We start from the raw sequence: 22,111 nt of genomic DNA on the forward strand, positions 1-22,111 counted from the left end.
GCAAATGTCAGTAAGTGCGCAACCATGGACAAAATTTTGATAGGAGTGTAGGCTGGTACAATATTTCTATAGAGCAATTTGATGAAATGTGCCAAAATTTTAAAAATGCTCAAGCCATTTTACTAAGGTATTCCTTTTCTTGAAATATAAATTAGGGTAATAATCAAGAGATTATTATACATAGCTTGCTCATTTAAAATAATTTATTATATTAATAAATTAGAAGCATAATAATAGAAATTACAGAACAGGGAAAATAAAAATTAGCTAATAATAGAAATAAGCTAATTAAATTATGGTACATCAATACAATACAAAATTACATAACAATATAAACTGGTATTTGAAGAATATTAAATGACACTGAAAAATGTTCAAAACCTAACGTATTTATTAGAATGTAAAAATGTACACATAGTATGAACCCAATTATGTAAAAACATTATTTGAATACATAGAACAGATATTGAAGAAAGCATTTCAAAATATATCATTTCAGCTGGGTCTGGCCAATAGCCTACTAATGACTGTCTTCATTCACATGTATTAGCAACTATTTAGTATAAAATAAAATGCACTAATAAACTGATGCCATTTTATTTCATTTTAATGCACTGTGTTCCTTGGAAAAAAAGTGTTTAAAGTAAATAACAATTTAGGCAATCGTTCTTCTCAATGTGTCTTTTATATTCCTTCATCTTTTCTTCAAAATTGTTCATTTTAAATATGGAGGCTTATGGGTCTGAGAATAAACTCATCCAGAATTATAATCTAATATATCCAGAATTAAAATAAGTAACTCTTCTAGTCATTGTTTTGACTGGAGTAAACAAAACATTAAAACTTATTAGCGTGTTAATAACCCTAGGTTTAACAAGTTTCTAAATTCCTGGATGAATAGATAGTAAGAAACTGAAGCTCATCAGAAAGGTAGATTACCAGAAATTATATTGGAATTGAAACCTCAGAATCATTAAAGACAAATAAAATATTTCTTTCTAGAGTTTGTTATACCAACTTCAAGAATAGGGTGTACTATTAAGTATTCCTTGTATTTAATTTCTTCCTAAACTCAAACCTGGGTTTATGTCATCATTACTTAAATCTTGGTATATTATATAAACATAGGAGAAAAATAAACTAAGCAATTTCATCCATGTCTTTAGTCTTTTGAGTCTCAACCTCAAGTTATCTTTGAATAGACTTTTGAGATGAAATGTAAAATCTGTCTAATGTTCAAGAGATCAACACTGAGTTTGAACAGTTTCCTGGAGATCTAATCATTTTGACTATACCATCCTTAAAAAAATAATTTCTTGCCTCACATACTCCATTAATAAGGTTACCTTGCCTACCAACTTTAGAGAGCTTTTAAAAAAGTGTATTGAATACATTGTAGTTAAAATTCTGTCCGTTAAATTTCTGCTATCCATTTACATTGACTTCACAGAATCTCTCAATTTTGATGTGTTGTTTTGATTTTTACTCATACTTAGCTAAATTAATTTCTAAATTTCTTTTTGGTATCTTCTTTGATCCATAGGTTATTTAAGAGTAGATATTTAATTTCCAAATATTTGAAGTGTTTCTACAAATCTTTTTGGTATTCATTTCTAACTTAATTGTATTGTGGTCAGAGAGCACTCTGTGCAGTTTAAATACATTTAGATTATTTGAGACTAGTTCAGTCTATGTATACCCATAGATCTACTTTGGTAAAAGTCTATGTGCACTTGAAAAGAATGTATATTCCGCTGTTATTGGCTGTAATGTTCTATAAATATCAGTTAGGTTAGCTCATAATATTGTTCAAGTGTTCTACATCCTTATTGATTTTCTGTCTACTTATTCTGTCAATTATTGAGAGAGGTATTTTGAAATCTCCATCTTAGTTGTGGATATATCTATTTCTCCTCACAGTTCTATCAATTTTTACTTTTTGTGCTTGAAACTCTGTTATTAGACATGTAAAATTTTAGTATTGTTATGTTTTTTGATGACTTAATCACTTTATCATAAAATTACCCTCATTATCCCTTGTTATATTCTTTGCTTTGAAACCTTTTTTGCCTGATATAAATATAGTTGCACAAGCTTTCTTTTGATTAGTGTTATCATAATATATCTTTTTCCATCATTTTACTTTTAACCTACTTGTGTGTTTATATTTAAAGTGCTAGTCCTACTGCCTAATAGCCACCACAGTTGGATTTTGTTTTATCCAATCTGATAATTTTGGGTAGCTTTGAAAATTATCAACTTGTGAAAATACTATTTAACGATTTATTTTAATATTATTTATGGAAAGGGTTTAAGCTGAGCAAAACTAAATTCAATGAGTAAAATTATGGCTTTAATAATAATCATCACTTTAGTAACATAGTAACATAATTATATAACAATTATCACATATATCTCACTCACGGTAGAAGCCAATGTCCTTACAATAGCATACAAGGCTTTCATTACCTGCTCAGCCCCAATTCCAACCTCCCTCCCCCAAATCATAACATTTTAACCTTTGACTTCTCTGACCACCTTTTCCTTGTTTACTTTCCTTCAACAGCCTCACTTTCTCAAAAAACTCTGGCTCAGGGTACTTGTTATTCCCTCAGCTTGAAACTCTCTTCTGCCAGGGACCTATGAAGGGCAATTCCCTCACCTTCTTCAGGTCTCTATTCAAATACCACGATACCAAAGATGTCTTCCTTAATTCTACCATTTTAATACAACTAATTTTTAAATATAATTTACCTTTATATAGAAAACTTTACATGCTATTAATAGGAATAAAGAAAGTAAAAAAAGAAAATCTGTGGTCAAGCTAAGTCAACAGCTATATTTTATTTTTCATGGAATTGGTTAAAATTTTCATAAAGTAAGGACTTCATTGGTGTTGCTTTTCTGAGGGTTTTTTCAAAGCATATCCTCTAAGAAACCTAATTTTAATTTCCCCTTTACAGTCAATTTATCTCAACCAAACAACTCTGAGAGAGGTTAAATGTCGGCTTTTGAGAGGGGCTTCAACATGATATGCTCATAAATAAATTCTGATGTTCTTGGACAATCTCATCTCTATCACATCCAGAAATAGCTGAAAGCTGCCTAGACCACAAGAAATTTCTCTTTGCCCTACCCCCTTTCAATGTGGATCTGGTTCCCTGGCAGGCTGGATAAGGTTTCTTACTCACTAGATTTCCCCTCCTAAGGTACAGAAATCATATTTGGAAATGAGACCTTGTTTTTATGGTAATGTAACCTTTCTTCATTCTAATTTCCCCATGAAGATGCTACCATCTTACAGAATGTGAATGATAGGTTAGCAGTAAGTCTGAAGCCATAAAAAATAAGGTATCTTCTTGTAAGAGATCATATTAGAAACAGTATTAACTAGATTAGAAAATTTCTCCACACACTAATTTATGAATAGAACTTGGTATTGCTAAATGATATTGGAGAAAAATATAGACACAACACGAACATCCATATTTATTTCAGTGGAAAAAACTATAAACAATATAATAACCTCCCCCCTTTTCTTACTATTTCTTTAAACTTAAAATCCTAATTTTTCTACATAATGTTAGTATTCTCTTCCTATTTTAACCCTTAGCAGAGTGAGTACAGAATCTTACTCCAAAGGGGTGGAAAATAACATTTCTGAAGGGTTTTCAAATTCTGTAAGTGATCTATTATTTGTTAGGCATTCTTTATAACACTGGTATCTTAAAGTTTATTCTCTGAATATTTATTGCAAGTGATATATAAAAGAAAAACAAAAATTCCCAGTACTTTGGGCCCCACCTTAATGGTTATAATGTGGATTGTCAAAAATATCTGGCAAAAACGTTTATCAAAAGTATCAAAAACCCCAAAAAAACAAACCCCAAACCCAAATCTTTATCAAAACAGGGAAGGAACAAACCAAAAAAACTTCACCCAAATTAATGATATACCCAAAAGAAACCAAACATTAGTAGTAAATCTAGGTACTTATGAAATTGGAAGCATGTTACACATTTCTCATTGCTTAAAAAACAAAAACATAACTACAATAAACTTTTTAAGAACAAAATCTGACTGTGGTTTTGTAATGAATACAGATTCAGGGACAAATTAACTTCTAATATGAATTTGGTAAGAGCATTATAGATACCTAGAAGGCTTACTTCTCCTAACTATAAAGTCGAATGATCTAATTTTTAAACTCTGAACCACTCTCTAATTGTGTTCTGTTAATGATCCCTCATATTAGTTGACTCAAAATAAATAAATAAATAAATAAATAAATAAATAAATAAATAAATACAAAAGCGCTGAGGAAAACTACCCTCTAGAAATATCTTAAATGAAATGATTTTTGCTATCATAGCTTGTTTACTTTATTGACTTCATAGACATGGTCATAACTGGTTAGAAACAAAATATACCTTCATCTTACCTTTAAAAAAGGAACTCTTTACTCTTTTTATACCCTTAATGTATCCACCTATTTTAATACTGGAAAGTCTAGCTAAACATGGTATTTTTTAGTTTGAAAAAACCCAAAACCGTAACTTGAGGTTTCTAGGCTTAATGTTTGACACAGGAAATATTATTTTTCAATAGAATCTTGTGATTTTTTTTTTTTACGACCTTGCAGAGAAAATACTGGAGAATAAAACTTGATTGTCTTTGTTGTTTTACTGACTTTTCCAAAAAGAGGAATGAGTTCAGTTGCATGAGTTAAACCCAAACAGGGTTCATGCAGAACCTGAACTACCATTCAGGTTCTAGTAATAACTAATCATAACAAGATTATTAGTAATGACCTTTTGCACAGTACTTAATTTTCAGTGTGGCAAACCCGGGATCTATACAGTCTACCCTATTTATAGGTGCCTTCCTAATGATCAATTGTAATTTATAATTTACAATTAGTCAAAGTTCCTATTTAAGGTTAATTCTTCCAGATATGCAGAGGGACCTATTTTTTCTTATCTTTCCAAGAATTCCATTCCTAAAATTATTTCCTTTTTTCTTATATCATTAATTTTTCCATGTTTATTGGATACAGATATGGAGAAATATCTCTCATATTAAAAACCAGACATAATTGAAACTAAACTGAAAACACTCCCTTGGTCCTTCTCTCTACCAGCTACCATCTTATTTATCTGTGCCACCTCATAGCAAAACTCCCTAGAAAAACTATCTAACATCACTTATGGTATTTGACACATTTGATGAGTTTGACCTTTTGGCTTTTTGATCATCACAGTCTTCAAATCTTTCTTCTGTCTTCCTTACTAGTACTACTTGGTTTTCATTACTGATTGCTCACCCTTTTTCTGGATTTCTCAATACTGGAGAAATCTCATTTTTGCCCACTCTTTGGTCAATTCTATGATTTTAAAGACCGTCTTTATATGTTGATGATTCCCAATTTTAAATCGTTAACTCCAACCTCTCTCCTTCACTTACTTCTGTAACATTTTCACCATGATGTGAAAAAGGTATCTAAACCTAACATGTTCAAATCAGAACTCTTAATTTGTAAAACCATCTTCCTCTTCCCTAAGAAATCTGCTCTATCAACAGTACCATTCAAGTCAGTGAAAGATTCAACCAATTGCTCTCACCAAAACCTTGAAGTTATGTTTCACATCTCTCTCCCATGTCCCACAGCCAAATCCACAGTTCTAATGTCAAAATCTGACCATTTCTTTAGCGCCACATCCCTCACCCCAACCCATAACACCATCATAACCTCGCTGGGATCAGCCTGCTTCCATTCTTCCTTCCTACAGTCTATTCATCACACACCAACAGAATAATCTTTTACTCCCCTAATCTCAATCATCCACTGACTTCTATGCACTCAGACTAAATTTAAAGTCTCTTCCCAAACTCTTCATGAACCTATAGCATGGTCCCTGGTGGCCTATGTACCCTCATTTCCAGTAGCACTGCTCCTTATGTCATGCTCTAGCGACCCTGACTTCCTTTTTCATTCCTTAAGCAAATAAAGCTCATTCCCATCTCAAAGATGTTGCATTTGCTGGTTCCTCTGCCTAGACTTTTTCTCCTTAGATATGATCATGGTTTACTTTCTTACTTCATTTATGTCTCTGTTTAAATATCGCCTCATGAAGAGAGGCCTTACCTGACCACTCATAATAAAGTGTTACCCTCTCGAACTCACTCTCTAGCTCCTTTAATCTGCATCAGTTTTCTTTATAACATCCTGATATTTATTAGAAATAAAGTTCAGTTGAGCTTCAATATTTGACCAAGATCTTTTACTTGCTTTCACCTTCTGGGAGGCCCAATAAATAAATGCCTACTTTAAAACTGTCCTGACATCCTAGAAATGAATATTATAAATATTTGTATAAGCACAAATGTTACTACCCTATCTAATAAAGGGTAACGTTATTAACATCAACAAGGCATGACATTTAGATTTATTTTAAATATTAGATTATTTACTATCATATACAGTAAATAATAAGGGTATTTTATATGCCACTTGGAGTGAAAAATAACCCCATTATGTACTCTATAGGTTAAAATCATTTTAGTCTAAATTATAGGATGTATTTATTATTGCAAGAGTAAAATTTTTAAAAATGATTGTAAAAACTGTTTATAACAAAATTAGGAACTCTAGAGTTCAATAAATAGATTGATAATAATACAAATATTAAGAGAGAAAGCAATAGATAGGTAAGTGTAAGGAATAATGTTAGAAGCATTTTATAGTCAAGAAATATACTAAAAATTTAATTAATACAAAGTATATGCATAATTGACTATGCTGAAATCCAGATCTTTGTAAAATTGTTTGACATACTTGCATTGGTAACATTAAATAAAATTACTTTTAAGAACAAAATTTAATTGTAGGTTATTTAATTCTATTTAACTATAAGTCCTTCAAAGAGACATCCTATTTGGGAATACTCCCTATCTTGAGAGTATAAATTAAGAATGGAATATCTCAAAATTATCTATCCCATCTCAAAATTTCTCAAAGAGGAAAAAAATCCCTCTATTTATCATTCACAAAAATATCCAATATAAATAATCTTCAATCCATATGTAAAAATAAAAAGAAAATGAAGAAAAAAATAGATACAGCAAATATTTATTTTCTCACTTAAAGAATGCTTATTTAGGAACAATTTTTTTTATTGAGGTTTTGAATCTATGAAGGTTTAAAAAATAGGCTTGACAAGATCATTGATATAGATGATCACTTATTTACAAGACATGAAATTTGTTTAAGTTATGTATCTTATGTTCAAGATTCTTCCTAAAAACACATTCCTGAAATATATTTTCCTAAATTATACTATATACAAACAAATTAGTATCATTGGTAGTATCATTACGTTGTCTACTTCAAAATTATGTGCAATAGACAATTAGATAAACATATATATCCCAGAATTCTTTTGAAGTGTTAATATGTAAATTAACAATGAAACCAATCACTGCTTTCCTTGCTTTTGAAGAGTTTTCTGGTTGCAAATAGCTATCAACAAAGTGAATCTGATAGAAGATACATTATAGAATGGAAAATCAGCATACAATTATTGTTGACAACGGAACAAATACAGTGAAGGCTATGACTGATTTGGGAATTAAAAGTACACAATGTTTCGTTTACAACCTTCCATTATGTTTTCAGAAATAATAACAATATTTGATAGGACAGACTTAATGACTACAGCAGAAACACTGTCAAACACTATTCTGTTCTTCGTCAGCCAAAGACAAAACTATACTACATAGAAGACACCTTGCAATTGTCTTGTTATATAGTAATGAAGTATGTTCAGACTTTAACTGGTAAAAATGGTAGCATGAACCAAGGAAAGCTTTGAAAAACTATTTTGAAAATAAGGGCAACAACGCAGCAGAAATTATACTACTAACAGACTCACTGTTTACTTGCAGGGAAAGTAGTTTGTTTCCTAGAACCTGCTGATTATTTAAAAAACCAAACTTGTCATAAGAGTTTAAGTATGCTCTACATGTTTTCTTCTGCAAAGATCCTCTTATTATGCTACTCCAGGAGGAGGATGAAATTTGTATGCATGTGATAAAAGCTGAGATACAGATGAAAATTCAGGGAAGATTTTATCTTGAAAGCCAATTATGTTGTTGCATCGTCACATTTCTGGAACCAAGATTTATCTTCTGCAAGCAGTACCACTAGCATGGCTTATAGGACTGCTTCTATAATACCGCAGATCACCATAGACCATAGACTACTGGTCAGTATTCCAAATGTGCAAAACAGTTGACCATACGCAGAATTTATCAGCTGACAGTGTTGAAAATTACTGTGTCTGTACAGAATTTGATTCCTAAATTTTTGTATCATTACTTCTGTAGTAATGGCTATATTTTACTGGATAAAATTTCACATATATAAACCCTAAGTTCATTCTATGATGGTGATAATTAAGTTTAAAGTTTGGCTGTATATTAATCTTAAATCTCAGGATTTTGGTCAGGTGTTGACAGGAGTTTCATGTTTTCTTCTCTGTTGTGTATTTCTAGCAGTTAGAGAGGTGGCTGGCACATAATAAAAGCTCAATAAATATTCACTGAATGAATTAATAAGTTAATGAATAATATATGAATAAAATATATCCAAATAGATAGCTCCTCTAGTTGCGTATAGTATGTAAAAAATAGGGATGCCGGAGTTTTTAGACTACATACAGACTACTTTTCCAATTTTGTTTATGTAAATCATCCTATGAATAATTTTATTGAGTACCTACTATGTGTAAAACACTGTACTAAGGACTATGAGAGTTGTTAAGATGAATTAGGAACACAGTTTCCTTCTTTAGGAATGCAAAGTATTGAAGAACCTTCAAAAATAAAGTAAGACACCCCCCAAAATGAATAAAAAATAAACTGTAATTTTATTAAGATTACTTTTAAAGTTTGGGATATTAAGAAAAAACCCAAGTCTTCAAATGGTAGATTGTGGAGAATAGTATAAACTATAATGCTTATTGGATAGATTTAGGTAGAAGCTAAAACATCAGAAATATATCATGGACACTATAGAATACATCTTAGGAGGGTAAATCATGATTGGGCAACATGAAAGATTTACATCAGTTTGCTTGAGAATAGCCCTAAGCTTGACTGAATCATTTATTTATTCAACAGAAATCTATTGAAAAACTTACTTGTGTGAGTAACTGTTGTGTATGCTTAGATAGAGCAATGAATGGACAAAAATCTCTGCCCTTATGAAGCTTCCATTTTAGTGGAGGAATCCACAGAAAATAAATTAGATAAGTAAAACATGTAGAATATTCCATGGAGATATAGGCTATGGAGAAAAACAGAGAAGGGAAAGAGGATAAAGTATCAAGGAAGGGTCGGTTTGCAATATGAAATAGGCTTGTCAGGGAAGCCCTCACTGAGAAGGTGATGCTTGCACAAAGACCTGAAGGAGATAAGGAAACTTCTTTGTAGATTTTTGGGGAAGGGCATTCCAGGCAGAGGAAACACCTAAAATAAAGTTCCTAAGAGGGTGTGTGCCACGTTGTTCACTGAATAGCAAGGAGACCAGTATGACTGGAACAGAGTAAATGAAGGAGCAAAAAGTAGGAGAGGAAAACCACCACCAACCACTTGTAGATGGTTGTAAATTTTTGTTACTCTGGATGAGATGAGAGGTCTTGGGGAAATTTTCCAAAAGAGGAGTGATATAATCTGACTTATACTTTAACCAGAACATTTAGACTGCTGGGTTGAGAACTAACCAGAAAGGAAACAAAGGACTAGTTAGGTGACAGGTACATTAATAATGATTTCAATCAAGATAGTATCAGGGAAAATGGTGAGAAGTTTCTCCAGATAGATTTTGGAAGTAGAGGTAAGATAATTTTTCAGGTAGAATGGATGCAGAGTATGACAGGAGAAGAGTTACGAATGGTTCCAAGACTTTGGGCCTATGCTATAAAAAGGATGCAACTGCCATTTACTTTTGGGAATAACTGTGGGTAGTGCAAGTTTTTTTGATAAAGAGCAAGAGTTCAGTTTTGAATATATTAAGTTTGTGATGCTTATTAAACACCCAAATGCAAATACTGAGTATGCACCAGAGTTTGGAGAGAGGACTGGACTGGAGCTGTAAATCTGAGAATAATCAAAGTTTAGATGGGATTCAAAGTCCTGAGATCACTATGGGTGCAGTAGAGGTAGAAAAGGTCAGAGGACTGTGCTCTGGAGAGGCCAGCGCTACAGATGAGTGAGAAGAACAACAGTGAAGTAGACAGATAAGCAGACAACAACAGAAGTGTATGGTGACCTGTAGGCCAATTTATCAAAAGGTCTCAAGGCAGAGGAAGTGTCTTTCTTTTCTAAATGGTGCTGATGAGTTAATAAGGTGTGATCAAAACTCCAGCATGTTATTATGAAAGAACGTTTCAGTGTGAGTTACCTCGTTTTCATAAACTATTTAATTAACTTCTCTTGAATTTGAGGTTTTATTCCCCCCCTTTTTAAAAAGTGGATATAATATCCACCTTATATATTATAAATATTACTAGATTCCATGTAAAGACATATACGCCTGACAACCAATAGGTGCTCAGTTCTTATAAATGTTCATTTTCTTTTTCTATCCTTATTTGGATGATTTCAAAAGTTTGAATATATGTTTGAAGGGTGCACTGAAAGAAAAGGAAGTGATCTGAAGCTCAAATTTAGATAACTAGTACACTTTACTGTTAGGGAAGTGAGAAGAGCTATTTAGATGGACCTACAAAGGGTGTACTGAGACACATTTCCAATCTAGAAATGCCATTCTGACTCCTTAGAGATAATCACGGGTAAAGAGGAAGAAGTAAGAGCTAGAGTCTAACAGATTTCTTTTTCAGTGAATCAGTCTTTTTGAAGTGGGCAATAGAAGTAAAATGCAACATAAAAAGTTAAAAAAGCAATATACTTGTATGTGGCTAAGGTAACAACAAGCATCTAAGCAGACATTATAGAAACTAATCCTGAACTTTAATTTGAACAAAAGACAGGAAGCAGCATCTAAAAAGAATCTCTGGAAAACACAAGACTAAAAGAGGTATTAGGTTGGTGCAAAAGTAATTGTGGTTTTTGCAATTATTTTTAACCTTTTAAACCGCAATTACTTATGCACCAGCCTAATATAAGGACTGACACCTATACTAGGGAAAATCCTGCTTCCCAGCATAGCATGATGGGAGGGGTTGGAAGGAAACAACGTAAGATTAGCATCTGCCGGCAGAAGGGGTACTGTGCCATCTAATACATGGTACCCAACTTAGTCTTCATTGAGACTCAATTCAGAAGGACCAATTTGGGAACAGTGGGAACAAGATAATGCTGAGTGATTCTAGGTTGCGGTACTCCTGCTATTTACTCCAATAGTACTGTACTTCCTTTATCATTTTGATTATTGTTGCTTAATTATCTTTCTTTACTGATAAAACTCAAAGGTAGTTCATATAGCATGCCGAATGGCATTAAAAATAACAGCTAATTCTATTTATTGCTTAGATTGCCCCAGACTTCAAGGTCCTAATAGTTTATATAAACAACAAGATTCCATCATCAGAAGGAAGGGTGGCAGGATTTGGTAGTTTGCAAGGGTACCAGCCACTGGCTTCAGTTAGGTCAAAAAACTGAGTAGAGTTCAAGTCACTGTAAACTTTAAAATGAAAGACATGGAACCTAAGCAGAAGCTGAGCCCTAAAAAGTCGGCATGAAAGCTTGCCATTGAAACATGGCACTCCCCAAGGCTGGTTGGCAGTAGAAGTATAATGACGAAACACTCAGGAGTTCATTAAACATGCCTAGAATTGGGTCTGTTTCGCATACCCAAGCCTAACTGGGTCCTAGAGATGAAATTCCATATTTCCTAGCTTAGACAGAATCCATTCAGGAGCTAGGATGGAACACAAACTACATGTGTAGAGACAAGGGATTCAACGGTGAGAAGTTGAGAACATAAAGACAGGGGAACAAAGGCAAATGCTGCCACCACTAAGATTTATGAATTGGATAGAAAACACGCTGGAATTTAAAATAATCAACACAGAGAATCAGAATCTATGGGAGACGTGCTACAGGGGTTATTCTGCAGGCCAACGGAAAACATTTGAACAGTGGAAATCAAGAACCAAAGAAATCGTCAGAAGATGTTATTTCTGAAGAAAAGGCAGAAAAAGTTGAAGCCAGGAAAATAATTCTAGGATCCCAATAGGATAATGAGCTATATCTAGGCCCTTCATTGGTTCATTGATTAGCTCACTCATTTATTCACCAGGCAGTACGCTAGGTATTGAAATTACAGCAGAAGTTAAAAAAAAAAAAAAAAAAAAAAAAAGAAGAAGAAGAAGAAAGTCCTTGCTCTAAAAGTTCTTGAGTGGAGACAAGAGAATGAATGCCAGGCTGCCTGCAAGACACTCTGGTGGAGATTTCTTGGGTACCTAAGGGTTCTCTGGTTTTCTCTAAATTACCATTCAGAGCAGTCTTAGACCTTATGCCAACCAGTAGACTAAGATTCTCTCCATATTGCAAAATTATCCCTCTAAAACGTGTTCTGATTTCTCTCCTTAATATCCTGCAATGGTTCTTTTTTTGCCCTTAGGATCAAATATAATTCCTGAACTTAGTATCATGACTGGGCTCTTCCTGCCCCTGCAGCCTAATTTCTGAACACTCCTCCCGCCCCCCGCCCCCTTGTGCTCTGTGCTCTGCTTTTAGTTACCTGAAAGCACAAGGCTTACTCCTTACTCTGGCCTCTGTCTGGTCTGGCACAGTCTTCCCTCTCTTCCTTCCTTGGTCTTCTACTGCCAAGTTCTCAGCTTATGCATCCCTTCCCTGCTCCCCTGTACGTTGGCTACTCCTGCTATTTGCTCCCAAAGTACTTCCTTTTGGCTCTTACTGCTGTTGTTTATTCAGTTGTCTATCTTTTCTGATAAATGGTAAGGATCATTCCTTGGGACATGTTGTATGTCTATTTTGTTTATCATCCTACATTCAGTAACCTCAGCACAGTGTTTGGCACCAAGATAAAATTTTTAATTGCTAAAGTGAATGAATGTGAAAAATGTAAATTCTTTGAGGCAGAATTTACATTTTTCACATTCATTCACTTTAGCAATTTATTAACCATAGTTATCTCCAGTACTTCACTCAGAACCTATCAAATAGTAGCTGTTTACAATATTGTTGATTGAATGAATAAATAAATGAGTGCCGCCCTTGACCCCAGTCAGTCTGTCTTTGTTTGTACAAAACCCCAGTTATGAACAGGCACTATACATGACATTCTCAGTAGCTTCTTCTATTTCCCTGTATATTATACCCTAAACTGAAAGGCTCTGGGATGTTAAACTATGGTTGGATCTGGGCTCAAGCTGCTGTGCACATTTGGATTCAGTCTGATCATTATAGTTTCTTAAGAAACCAAAAGATGACATTTTCACAGATCTTTGCAAATAGGACTTCCAATTCTCCCTGTCCACCCATGCGCTCATCCCTTTGTTCTCCCCCAAGTTAACTATATTGTTCCTTCTAAACTTCACAAGCTGCTCTGGATATGCAACTATAGAGAATGCACATACTATGAAAACAAAGGACCTAGCAAACCCTTAAATAGATGGAAAGTGAATCCCAAACATTAAAGTTTACCTTAGGCAGGTGGATATTTCTGTACATTTATAACTGAAAAAATATAAAAGCAGGAAAACAAAACAATGAAAAAAATCCCTAAGTAGTGACAGAAATAAGTAATATTGCATATTCTGTGGTTGTAAGGTTAGAAGATAAGCTATTGTCAAGCCTGAAATTTATTTGAGGGTTAGCCTAACAATTAAACACCTATAAAGATTTTAAGAGAAAAGTTTTCCATTTCAATGACTAGTATTCAATATACTCAGTATGAATAATCCTGCCAGAAAAATTGTAATAAGTCATGTAAAATTGTTTCAAATATTAATTTCAATATCAACAATACATCATTATATGCACATAGCATAATCATTAAATGGACTTACAGTGTAATATAGGCTACCATTTGCAGCAAATAAAAGTTTCTGCCCTTTATAAAAATAACCTAAAGCAAACATCCTGACAAACATATGAAGTGATAAATTATCACAGCCATGCAATTATAACATACCAAGACCTTCAGAACATTTCTATCTTCTTTTCAGAACACTGATGGACTATTTGTCCTTTCTTTCTGCCTTCTCCATCCTCCTTCCCTTCTGTCTTTCCCTCCCTTCATTCTTTTGGCATTTATTGACAGATTATGTGCAGGCATATACACAGTAGATAGAGTAGCTCAGAGTCTCTGTCTGGTTAACCTCCACCTGCTAATTTTAACTTCATTTTCTGATCCAGTAATTTCTCCTCCAATAATCCAATAACCCAGAGATTGGTCATGCTATGAGCCAAACATTCAGATGAGTCCTCACCCCTTCAAGGAGTCCCATTTGTAGGTTGGCAGGATAGAGTATGAAGAGAGGAAAAGACAGAAGAACAATGGAAGACCCTCTGGAGGAAGTGTCTAATGAGAGCGGATGGAATCAAGTATACAGCTCCAAGGATGAGCCTTCACCAGCAGTAGGTTAATTTCTTTGCATTAGAACAAAAACGATGAGGGTGGGTCCAGACAAACAGGTGGGTGGGAGAGAAGGGTAGGGATTTTCAAGTGGTCGTATCTCACAGCTTGCATTTTCTGTGTAGAGTGAAAAGGAAGGTGTTCTGCTAAGGGAAAGGGGAGGCAGTGACAGAATAGAGTCTTCAGAAAAGTAGTGATGGTTTGAAAGTTACTGTGGAATACAGGGCAGTGCTCATGCAATACTGGGCACTTTGTATCGGAAGTGTCACTAGCAGGCTCACCGGCTTGGGTACGGATAGAGACTGACACCAGTTCAATGGTTTTTGGGAAGGATGAAGCATGACTGAAAATCAGTTAGGATACTGAGGATGCTGGAAAGAGAATGGTTAAAGTTACGTGCCATGGATTCCATGCTGAAATGAGCCAGATCAGGACAGAAAGTGACAGACTGGGAGAGCACTGAGCAGGAAGAGTCTGGAAGGTCTAAGCGAGCGAGATTTTAAGAGTGAAATGAGGTTGTGATCAAAGAGTGATATGTACACTTAGGCAGAGCAGTAATGAGTGATGACAAGGTTCAAGATGTTGATAGTTATGTGCACCACTAAAACAAGAGCCTGGATGAAGACTGCTGCATCTAGAAGGGCTATGATCAAATTACTCATGTGGCAAATTACTCCTGAAGCTGATGTGGCAAAAAAAAGTTGTGAAGCAGGTGCAACAAGCAGATGAAGAAGGTAGTAAGGTGACAATGCAAAACCGCAGGAAAAGGGGTACACTGCATGCACCAACTAATCTGTACCATTTGCTCTTCATTAAAAAAGAAAACAATCTTTTTCCTTCTATATCATTCCTTATCCTATTCAATATTTCTGCAGTTACCTGATTGGATCACTCTGAAAAAAACTCGATTAATTTAAAAAAAAAAAGAAAGAAAGAAAAGGAAAAAAGCAACTCTCTATGGGGGGGATACAAATCCTAAAGCAAATGTGTCACAGTTATGAATCAATTTCAGTTATCCTCTACATAATCTATCTATATTGTATTGTAGATTTTTCTCTAAATTCTCAAAAATCATGAAAAAAACACAGTAAGCAGAAAGAATACATATATATTATATATATATATATATATAATATATATATATATATATACACACATATATATATATGAGGTGTGATCAAAAGATGTGACTGTTTAAATGAAAAAAAATTATTATACTAAAAGACACATTGCCATTAATCCCCCTCAAAATACTCTCCCTCACTTCAAACATACTTATCCCATCGTTCTTGCCATTTTCTGAAGCACTTCTGGTAGTCTTCTCTTCATGAGTGTCTTTACTTCATCCTCCATCATGACAACACATCGCTTCTAGTATATGGCAATTTCTGTCAAATAAAAACATTATGGTGTGTCCTCATCCTCCTTATTCACCGGATCTGGCACTGTATGACTTCTGGCTCTTCCCCAAAGTCAAAATAATTCAGGACATCGAGGCAGCCACGGCAGCGCAACTATAGACACTCACGAAAGAGGACTTCCAGAACAGCTTCAGAAAGTGGCAAGAACAATGGGATAAGTGTGTTCCAAGCAAGCAGGAACTTGAGGTGGATTAATGGCAATGTGTCTTTTACTGTAATAATTTTTTTTAATTTAAACATTCACCGTATTTTGTGATCACACCATATATATGTGGTGTGATATATATATGTATATGTATATATATATATAATGTATATAGTGTGTGTGTGTATATGTGTGTATATATATATACATATATATATATACACATATATATACATATATATACACACCCACACACATACACATATTTAAAAAAATTCTGTATAAAACACAGATAATAAAATCGAAAACAAACATATGGTGCTTTATTTACAAAATCATAATATTCTCACTAGTTGCTAGGAAAAAGGCTCTCTCAATACACCTGCCTATAATACAATAGTCATACAGTCACATCAAGCAATTACCTAATAATTTAGTCTTACCTGTATTGCAAGAGTCCGAGCTACAAGACCTCTAAGGTACTGTAAAGGATCTTCTGGGCCTTCCCATTTGCTCTGCCATGTGAGAGGACACTGCAATTTAAAAAGCGTCAAATTAACATATAGAATATTACATATTTACAGTAGCCAAGATATGGAAGCAATCTAAGTGTTTATCAATAGGTGGATGGATAAAGAAGTTGTGAGATTTTATATAATAATGTCCTATAAAAAGAATGGAATCTTGCTATTGGCAACAATATGGATAGTCCTCGAAGGTATTATGCTAAATGAAAAAACTCAGACATAGAATGATAAATACCATATGTGGTATTCACTTATATGTAGAATCTAAACAACAAAACATAAAAAACAAAACAAAACAGAAATAGACTCAAAGATACAGAAAACAACTGATGGTTGCTAGAGGGGAGAGAGGTGGGGGCATGTGTGAAAAGGTGTAGGGAAATAAGAGATACAAACTTAGTTAAAACAATAAGTCAAAGGGATGTAATGTACAGGACAGGGAGTAGTCAATAATAGTGTAATAACTTTGAATGATGACAGATGATCACATTGTAAGGTATATAAATGTTGATTCACTATCAACATTTGATAGTTGATTACTAGACATACCAGGTGATCACACTGTAAGGTATATAAATGTTGATTCACTATGTTGTACACATGAAGCTAATACAATATTGTAGGTCAACTATACTTTTACAAAAAATAAAAAATAAATGATAAAAAACGTGTAAAGTGATGGGATGCCACTTCTGAAATTAGGTTAGAAAATCCTTCTAGACTTCTGTCTAGCTCACTCTCTCTTACTCTCTCCCTTGCTCACTCTAAGTGAAAAAGTTCCCACGTTGTGAGCTCCCTTATGAAGATGCTCATGTAGCAAGGAACTGCTGTGTTCAGTCAACAGTCAGTGAGGGCCTGCGACCTGCCAAGAGCCAGCCAACGGGTGCTTGGAAGCTGCGATAACTGCACCCCTGACAGACCCGACTGTAGACTGTGTGAGACCCTGAGACAGAACACGTAGTGAAACTACACCCAGTTGCTCAACTCACAGAAGCTGTGACATAAGTTTTGTTGTTTTGTGCCACTGAGTTTTAGGGCAACTTATTTTGCAGCAATAGATAGCTAAGAGAGTTACCAATATTAGTGTCAGGTGTAACACATTCATTTAATAACTGGTTAAGTCCTTATGGTTCATCCATTCAGCAATTGCTTACTGAGTGTCTACAATGTACAGGCACTATAAGGTCCTTGGTATTATAGAGCTTATATTTTACTGAGGGATAAAGGCAAAAATATATTATCATTCATTTAAGAAGAATATTACATACGTTAAATTCTATGTAGAGAATTATAATATATGTGATATGACATGATATAGATATATGACTATGGGGAATAAATGATAAACAAAATATAGCCTTTAACCTACAGAGCAAAAGAACAAAGGTAGAAAGAACCAATAAAGGAGTACATAGCTAAAATACCTTGTGGTGCTTTAATAATGGGTTATATATCATATCTGGAGTTGAGAGGACAAATGATTTAATCACGGAAGGTTTAATAAAAGAGATAGTTGTTAAGCTTTGAAAGCAACATTGCATTTTGACAAAGGTAGAAAGAACTGGAGGGAATTTGTTAAGCTAACATTTTTTAAGCTATTGGGTGCTTATTATGTGTTAGTAACTGTGCTGAGTGCTTAATATGCATCAGCTCATATGTCCTGACAATAATCCTGAGAAGCAAGTAGCATTATAACTTCCATTTCACAGAAGAGAAAATGGAAGACACAAAGAGAACAGCCTGCCCAAAATCACAGAGCTGGTAAACGGCAAAGCCAGGACGTGAACCTCGGCAAGCTGGCTCTAGAGTCCGTTTGTCGGCATCAATACTGCCTTCAACATATTTTACTCTTCTATAGTGCTCTACATATATTACACCATTTGAGAGTCAACTGAAGACAATTATATATCGAGAATTAAAATTATAATGATGGAGAAACTAAGGGTTATAGTAAGTTTATTTAACTAAGATTTTTTTTTTTACTAAATGGTAAAGATTTTGAACCCTGGTCTAACCCTAACTGCGACATATTTTTGCTATCCCTTGCTTTTCATGAAATATATCACAGAAGAAGAACAGGATATGAGCAGATGGTTCATTTGTTCATTCACTATTTCAAGTGTCAATTAACTGATTATTCAGCAGGCATCTGTTAAACAGCTGCTATTTGGAAATCATTTGTTAGGTTCTGGGGATACAAAGTTGTAACACACTTCCTGTCCATAAAAGCTTGTGCAAGAGGGGGGAAATCAAAAAGAAAAGAGAGACCCATCGACAATACAGTAAGTTCCCCGATCATGACAAGCACTGAGCTCGTGAAACACAAACATGGGGTACACCAAATCCAAACTCAGTATAAGGACAAAAGCCAGGAAAGGCTTTCTGGTGGAGATAATGTTTGAGGTGAGTCTCAGAAGAGAAACAGTCTATATAGTACACAAATGTTCACAACATCATGCATCATAATTGCCAAAAAGTAGAAACAATCCAATGAACATCAATGAGGAATGGATAAACAAAATGTAAATCCATATAACGAAATATTATTTGGCAAAAAAAAAAAAAAAGGAATGAAATTCTCATACATGCCTCAGTATGGATAAATCTTAAAAACATTATGCTGAGTGAAAGAAGCCAGACACAAAAGACCTCATACTGTATGACTTCATTTATAGGAAATGTCTACAATAGGCAAATCCATAGAAACAGAAGGTAAATTAGTGATTTCTGGGGACTGATGGGAGGGAGGAACGGGGAGTGACTGCTAATGGGTATGGGGTTTCTTTCTCATATGATGAAATGTTCTGGAATTAGATGGTGGTATTCATACAACTTTGTTAATATATAAAGCCACTAAATTTCACCTTTTTAAAGGATGGACTTTATGGCATGTGAATTGTGTCTCAAAAAGTTGTTAAATTTTTTTCAAGTGGATCACAGTCCTAAATGTAAAACCCAGTTGCCTAAGGCTGTAGCTGGAACTGACTACTGACTGTAAATGGACCCAAGAGAATTTTGGGGGATGATGGAAATGTTCTAAAACTGAATTGTGATCATGGTTGCACAATTCTATTAACTTAAGTAAAAACTATTGGATTGTTCACTTACAATGAGTGATTTTATGGTATGCAAATTTTAACTGAATAAAGATGTTCAAAAAAACCCAAAAACAAAAAAACAGTAAAAAGAAAAAGAAAGAAAGACGGCAGGAAAAGGAAGGAGCATCAATAAAGAAAACATGAAAGAATTGGGCTGATGAATTAAAGGACCAGCTCAGGAAGTGTTTGGATATTTATATTAAGGAGTTTAATCTGGAAAGCAATGATAACACTAAATTAAACTTTACCCAGTGAAGTAAAACAAATTTGGATTTTAGAAAGATTACTGTAGTAAAAGGAGGGAGAACAGGTATTAGGGGAATGAAACTGCTCAGGCAAGTCAGTTAGGAAACTGTGATATAGACATGAATCAGTGACGACCCACCTGAGAACAACTACTGCAAACACTTCTGCAGCACATGCGTATGTACGCACTGTCCTGAGCACTTACTTATGTCAACACATTTACATACAACAAACCTCTGAGGTGGATATAATCATGACCCCCATTACAAACATTTACAAACTGAGGCAGAGAAAGGTGAAGTGACTTATACAAGAAAACATTCTAGTACAATCTTGGAGGTTTAAATTCCACTCCCCAATATGTTTATTGTATGAACTTTAACAAGAGGGCTACATTTAGCAACTCCTCCCTTTTCCATTCAATAATGTAATTATTTATATTACTGGAATTATTAGTATATATATATATATATATATATATATATATATATATATATACAAATTATTTATACTACTGACAGACACCACTATCCCACTAACAAAAATAAGGTGCTAATCCTCAAATATGAGTGTGATTCCAGTAATCCATTATCAGCAGACTGCCGAAGTTAAACTAACACTGGATTTAAGGTTTTGAAAATGTCAGAACTTTCATTTGATTCAAGCTTATTGCAGTACTTGAAACAGGGAGACGGCACTGTCATTGCTATTCATTTCAAACTCTAGAAGAGTTTGGGCTTTTACAGTGTGTAGGGGGGAAAAGGATTCAGTTTATCATTTAACCAACAAAGGGAAAAAGGAAAAAAGAAAAACAGTGAGTTCATAGTGTTTTCAATTTCACATGAAACGATTAATAGGTATACTTTACAAATTATCACTAACTCCTACACTAGCCATAATTTACAACTTTATACAACTAATTAACTCCTACACTAGCCATAATTTACAACTTTATACAACTAATTAACCAAATCTACTTCACAAACATATACATAATTAGATGATTATATTTCAGAAGGATAAAGATAGCTTCAGAGTAAGACAATTTAAAACAGAATCCTTACCATTTATACATAAGAAGTACAACTCAGAAGATCAATATTTTTGTGATAAAAGTTAGAATACATTTCAATTTAATCTTACCAAGACCTTTGCTTGGCTCCAAAGGTTCCAATTTTCTTGTACAGAGACAGAATTTATAAAATAGCACCAGAAAAAACATAAGGACTTTTAGATCCAAGAAATTTATTCAATTGACTTATTCTCTTCTTAAATATGAATCCTACTATAAAATTTTTATTTTGTGTCTTCCCTGCTCAAAGAAACTAATATTATTTGCTTTCTCAGGATATGTGACTTTAGTTTTCATTTTAAAAATTATAAAATACTTGTTAAGAGGTTACACTAAATTATAAAAATGGGGGGAAATGGAAGCAACCCAAGTGTACACTGATAGATGAATGGATAAAAAAAAAATGTGGTCTATACATAGAGTATTATTCAGTATTAAAAATGAAAGAAATACTGACACATGCTATAACATGGATGAACTTTGAGAACATTATGTTCAGTGATACAAACCAGTTGTGAAAAGACAAATACTGTAGTTTCACCTATATAAGGTACCCAGAGGAGTCAAGTCAAATTCCTAGAGACAGAAAGACAATGGTAGTTGCTGGGGGCTGGATGGTGAGAGAATGAGACGTTGTTTGATGAGTTAGAGTTTCAGTTTTGCAAGATGAAAAGAGTTCTGGAGATTGGCTGTATGACAGTGTGAATGACTTAATACTACTGAACAGTGCACTTAAAAAATGGTTAAGATGGTAAATTTTGTTACGTGTATTTTGCCACAATTAAAAAACATAACTTCATTAGAAAGGTGAGAAAGAAAAAGAAGAAACCAGTTTCCTTCTCTGAGTTTCTGCTATGCCAGCACTGTGGGCTAGATAATTTTTGATTATCCATATTCAGCTCATTGAATATGGAGATCATGCACTATTCATTTTTTGTATCCCAAGGCCTGCCAGAGTGTGGACAGTCATGGTAAA

The 22,111-nt window shown here is 34.0% G+C and overlaps 1 protein-coding gene across 4 annotated transcripts in view; it reads right to left on the reverse strand.

Moving 5' to 3' along the window:
• DYNC2H1 (dynein cytoplasmic 2 heavy chain 1) overlaps positions 1-22,111 on the reverse strand; it is a 293,546-nt gene that overhangs the window by 21,698 nt on the left and 249,737 nt on the right. For all 4 annotated transcript variants that reach the window (XM_074335553.1, XM_074335552.1, XM_019717180.2 and 1 more), the window contains one exon: positions 16,636-16,725. In XM_074335553.1, coding sequence (XP_074191654.1) covers positions 16,636-16,725 — 90 coding nt within the window. The remainder of the gene's footprint in view (positions 1-16,635; positions 16,726-22,111) is intronic.

This window comes from Rhinolophus sinicus, linkage group LG06 (assembly GCF_036562045.2).
Source record: "Rhinolophus sinicus isolate RSC01 linkage group LG06, ASM3656204v1, whole genome shotgun sequence".
NCBI lineage: Eukaryota > Metazoa > Chordata > Mammalia > Chiroptera > Rhinolophidae > Rhinolophus > Rhinolophus sinicus.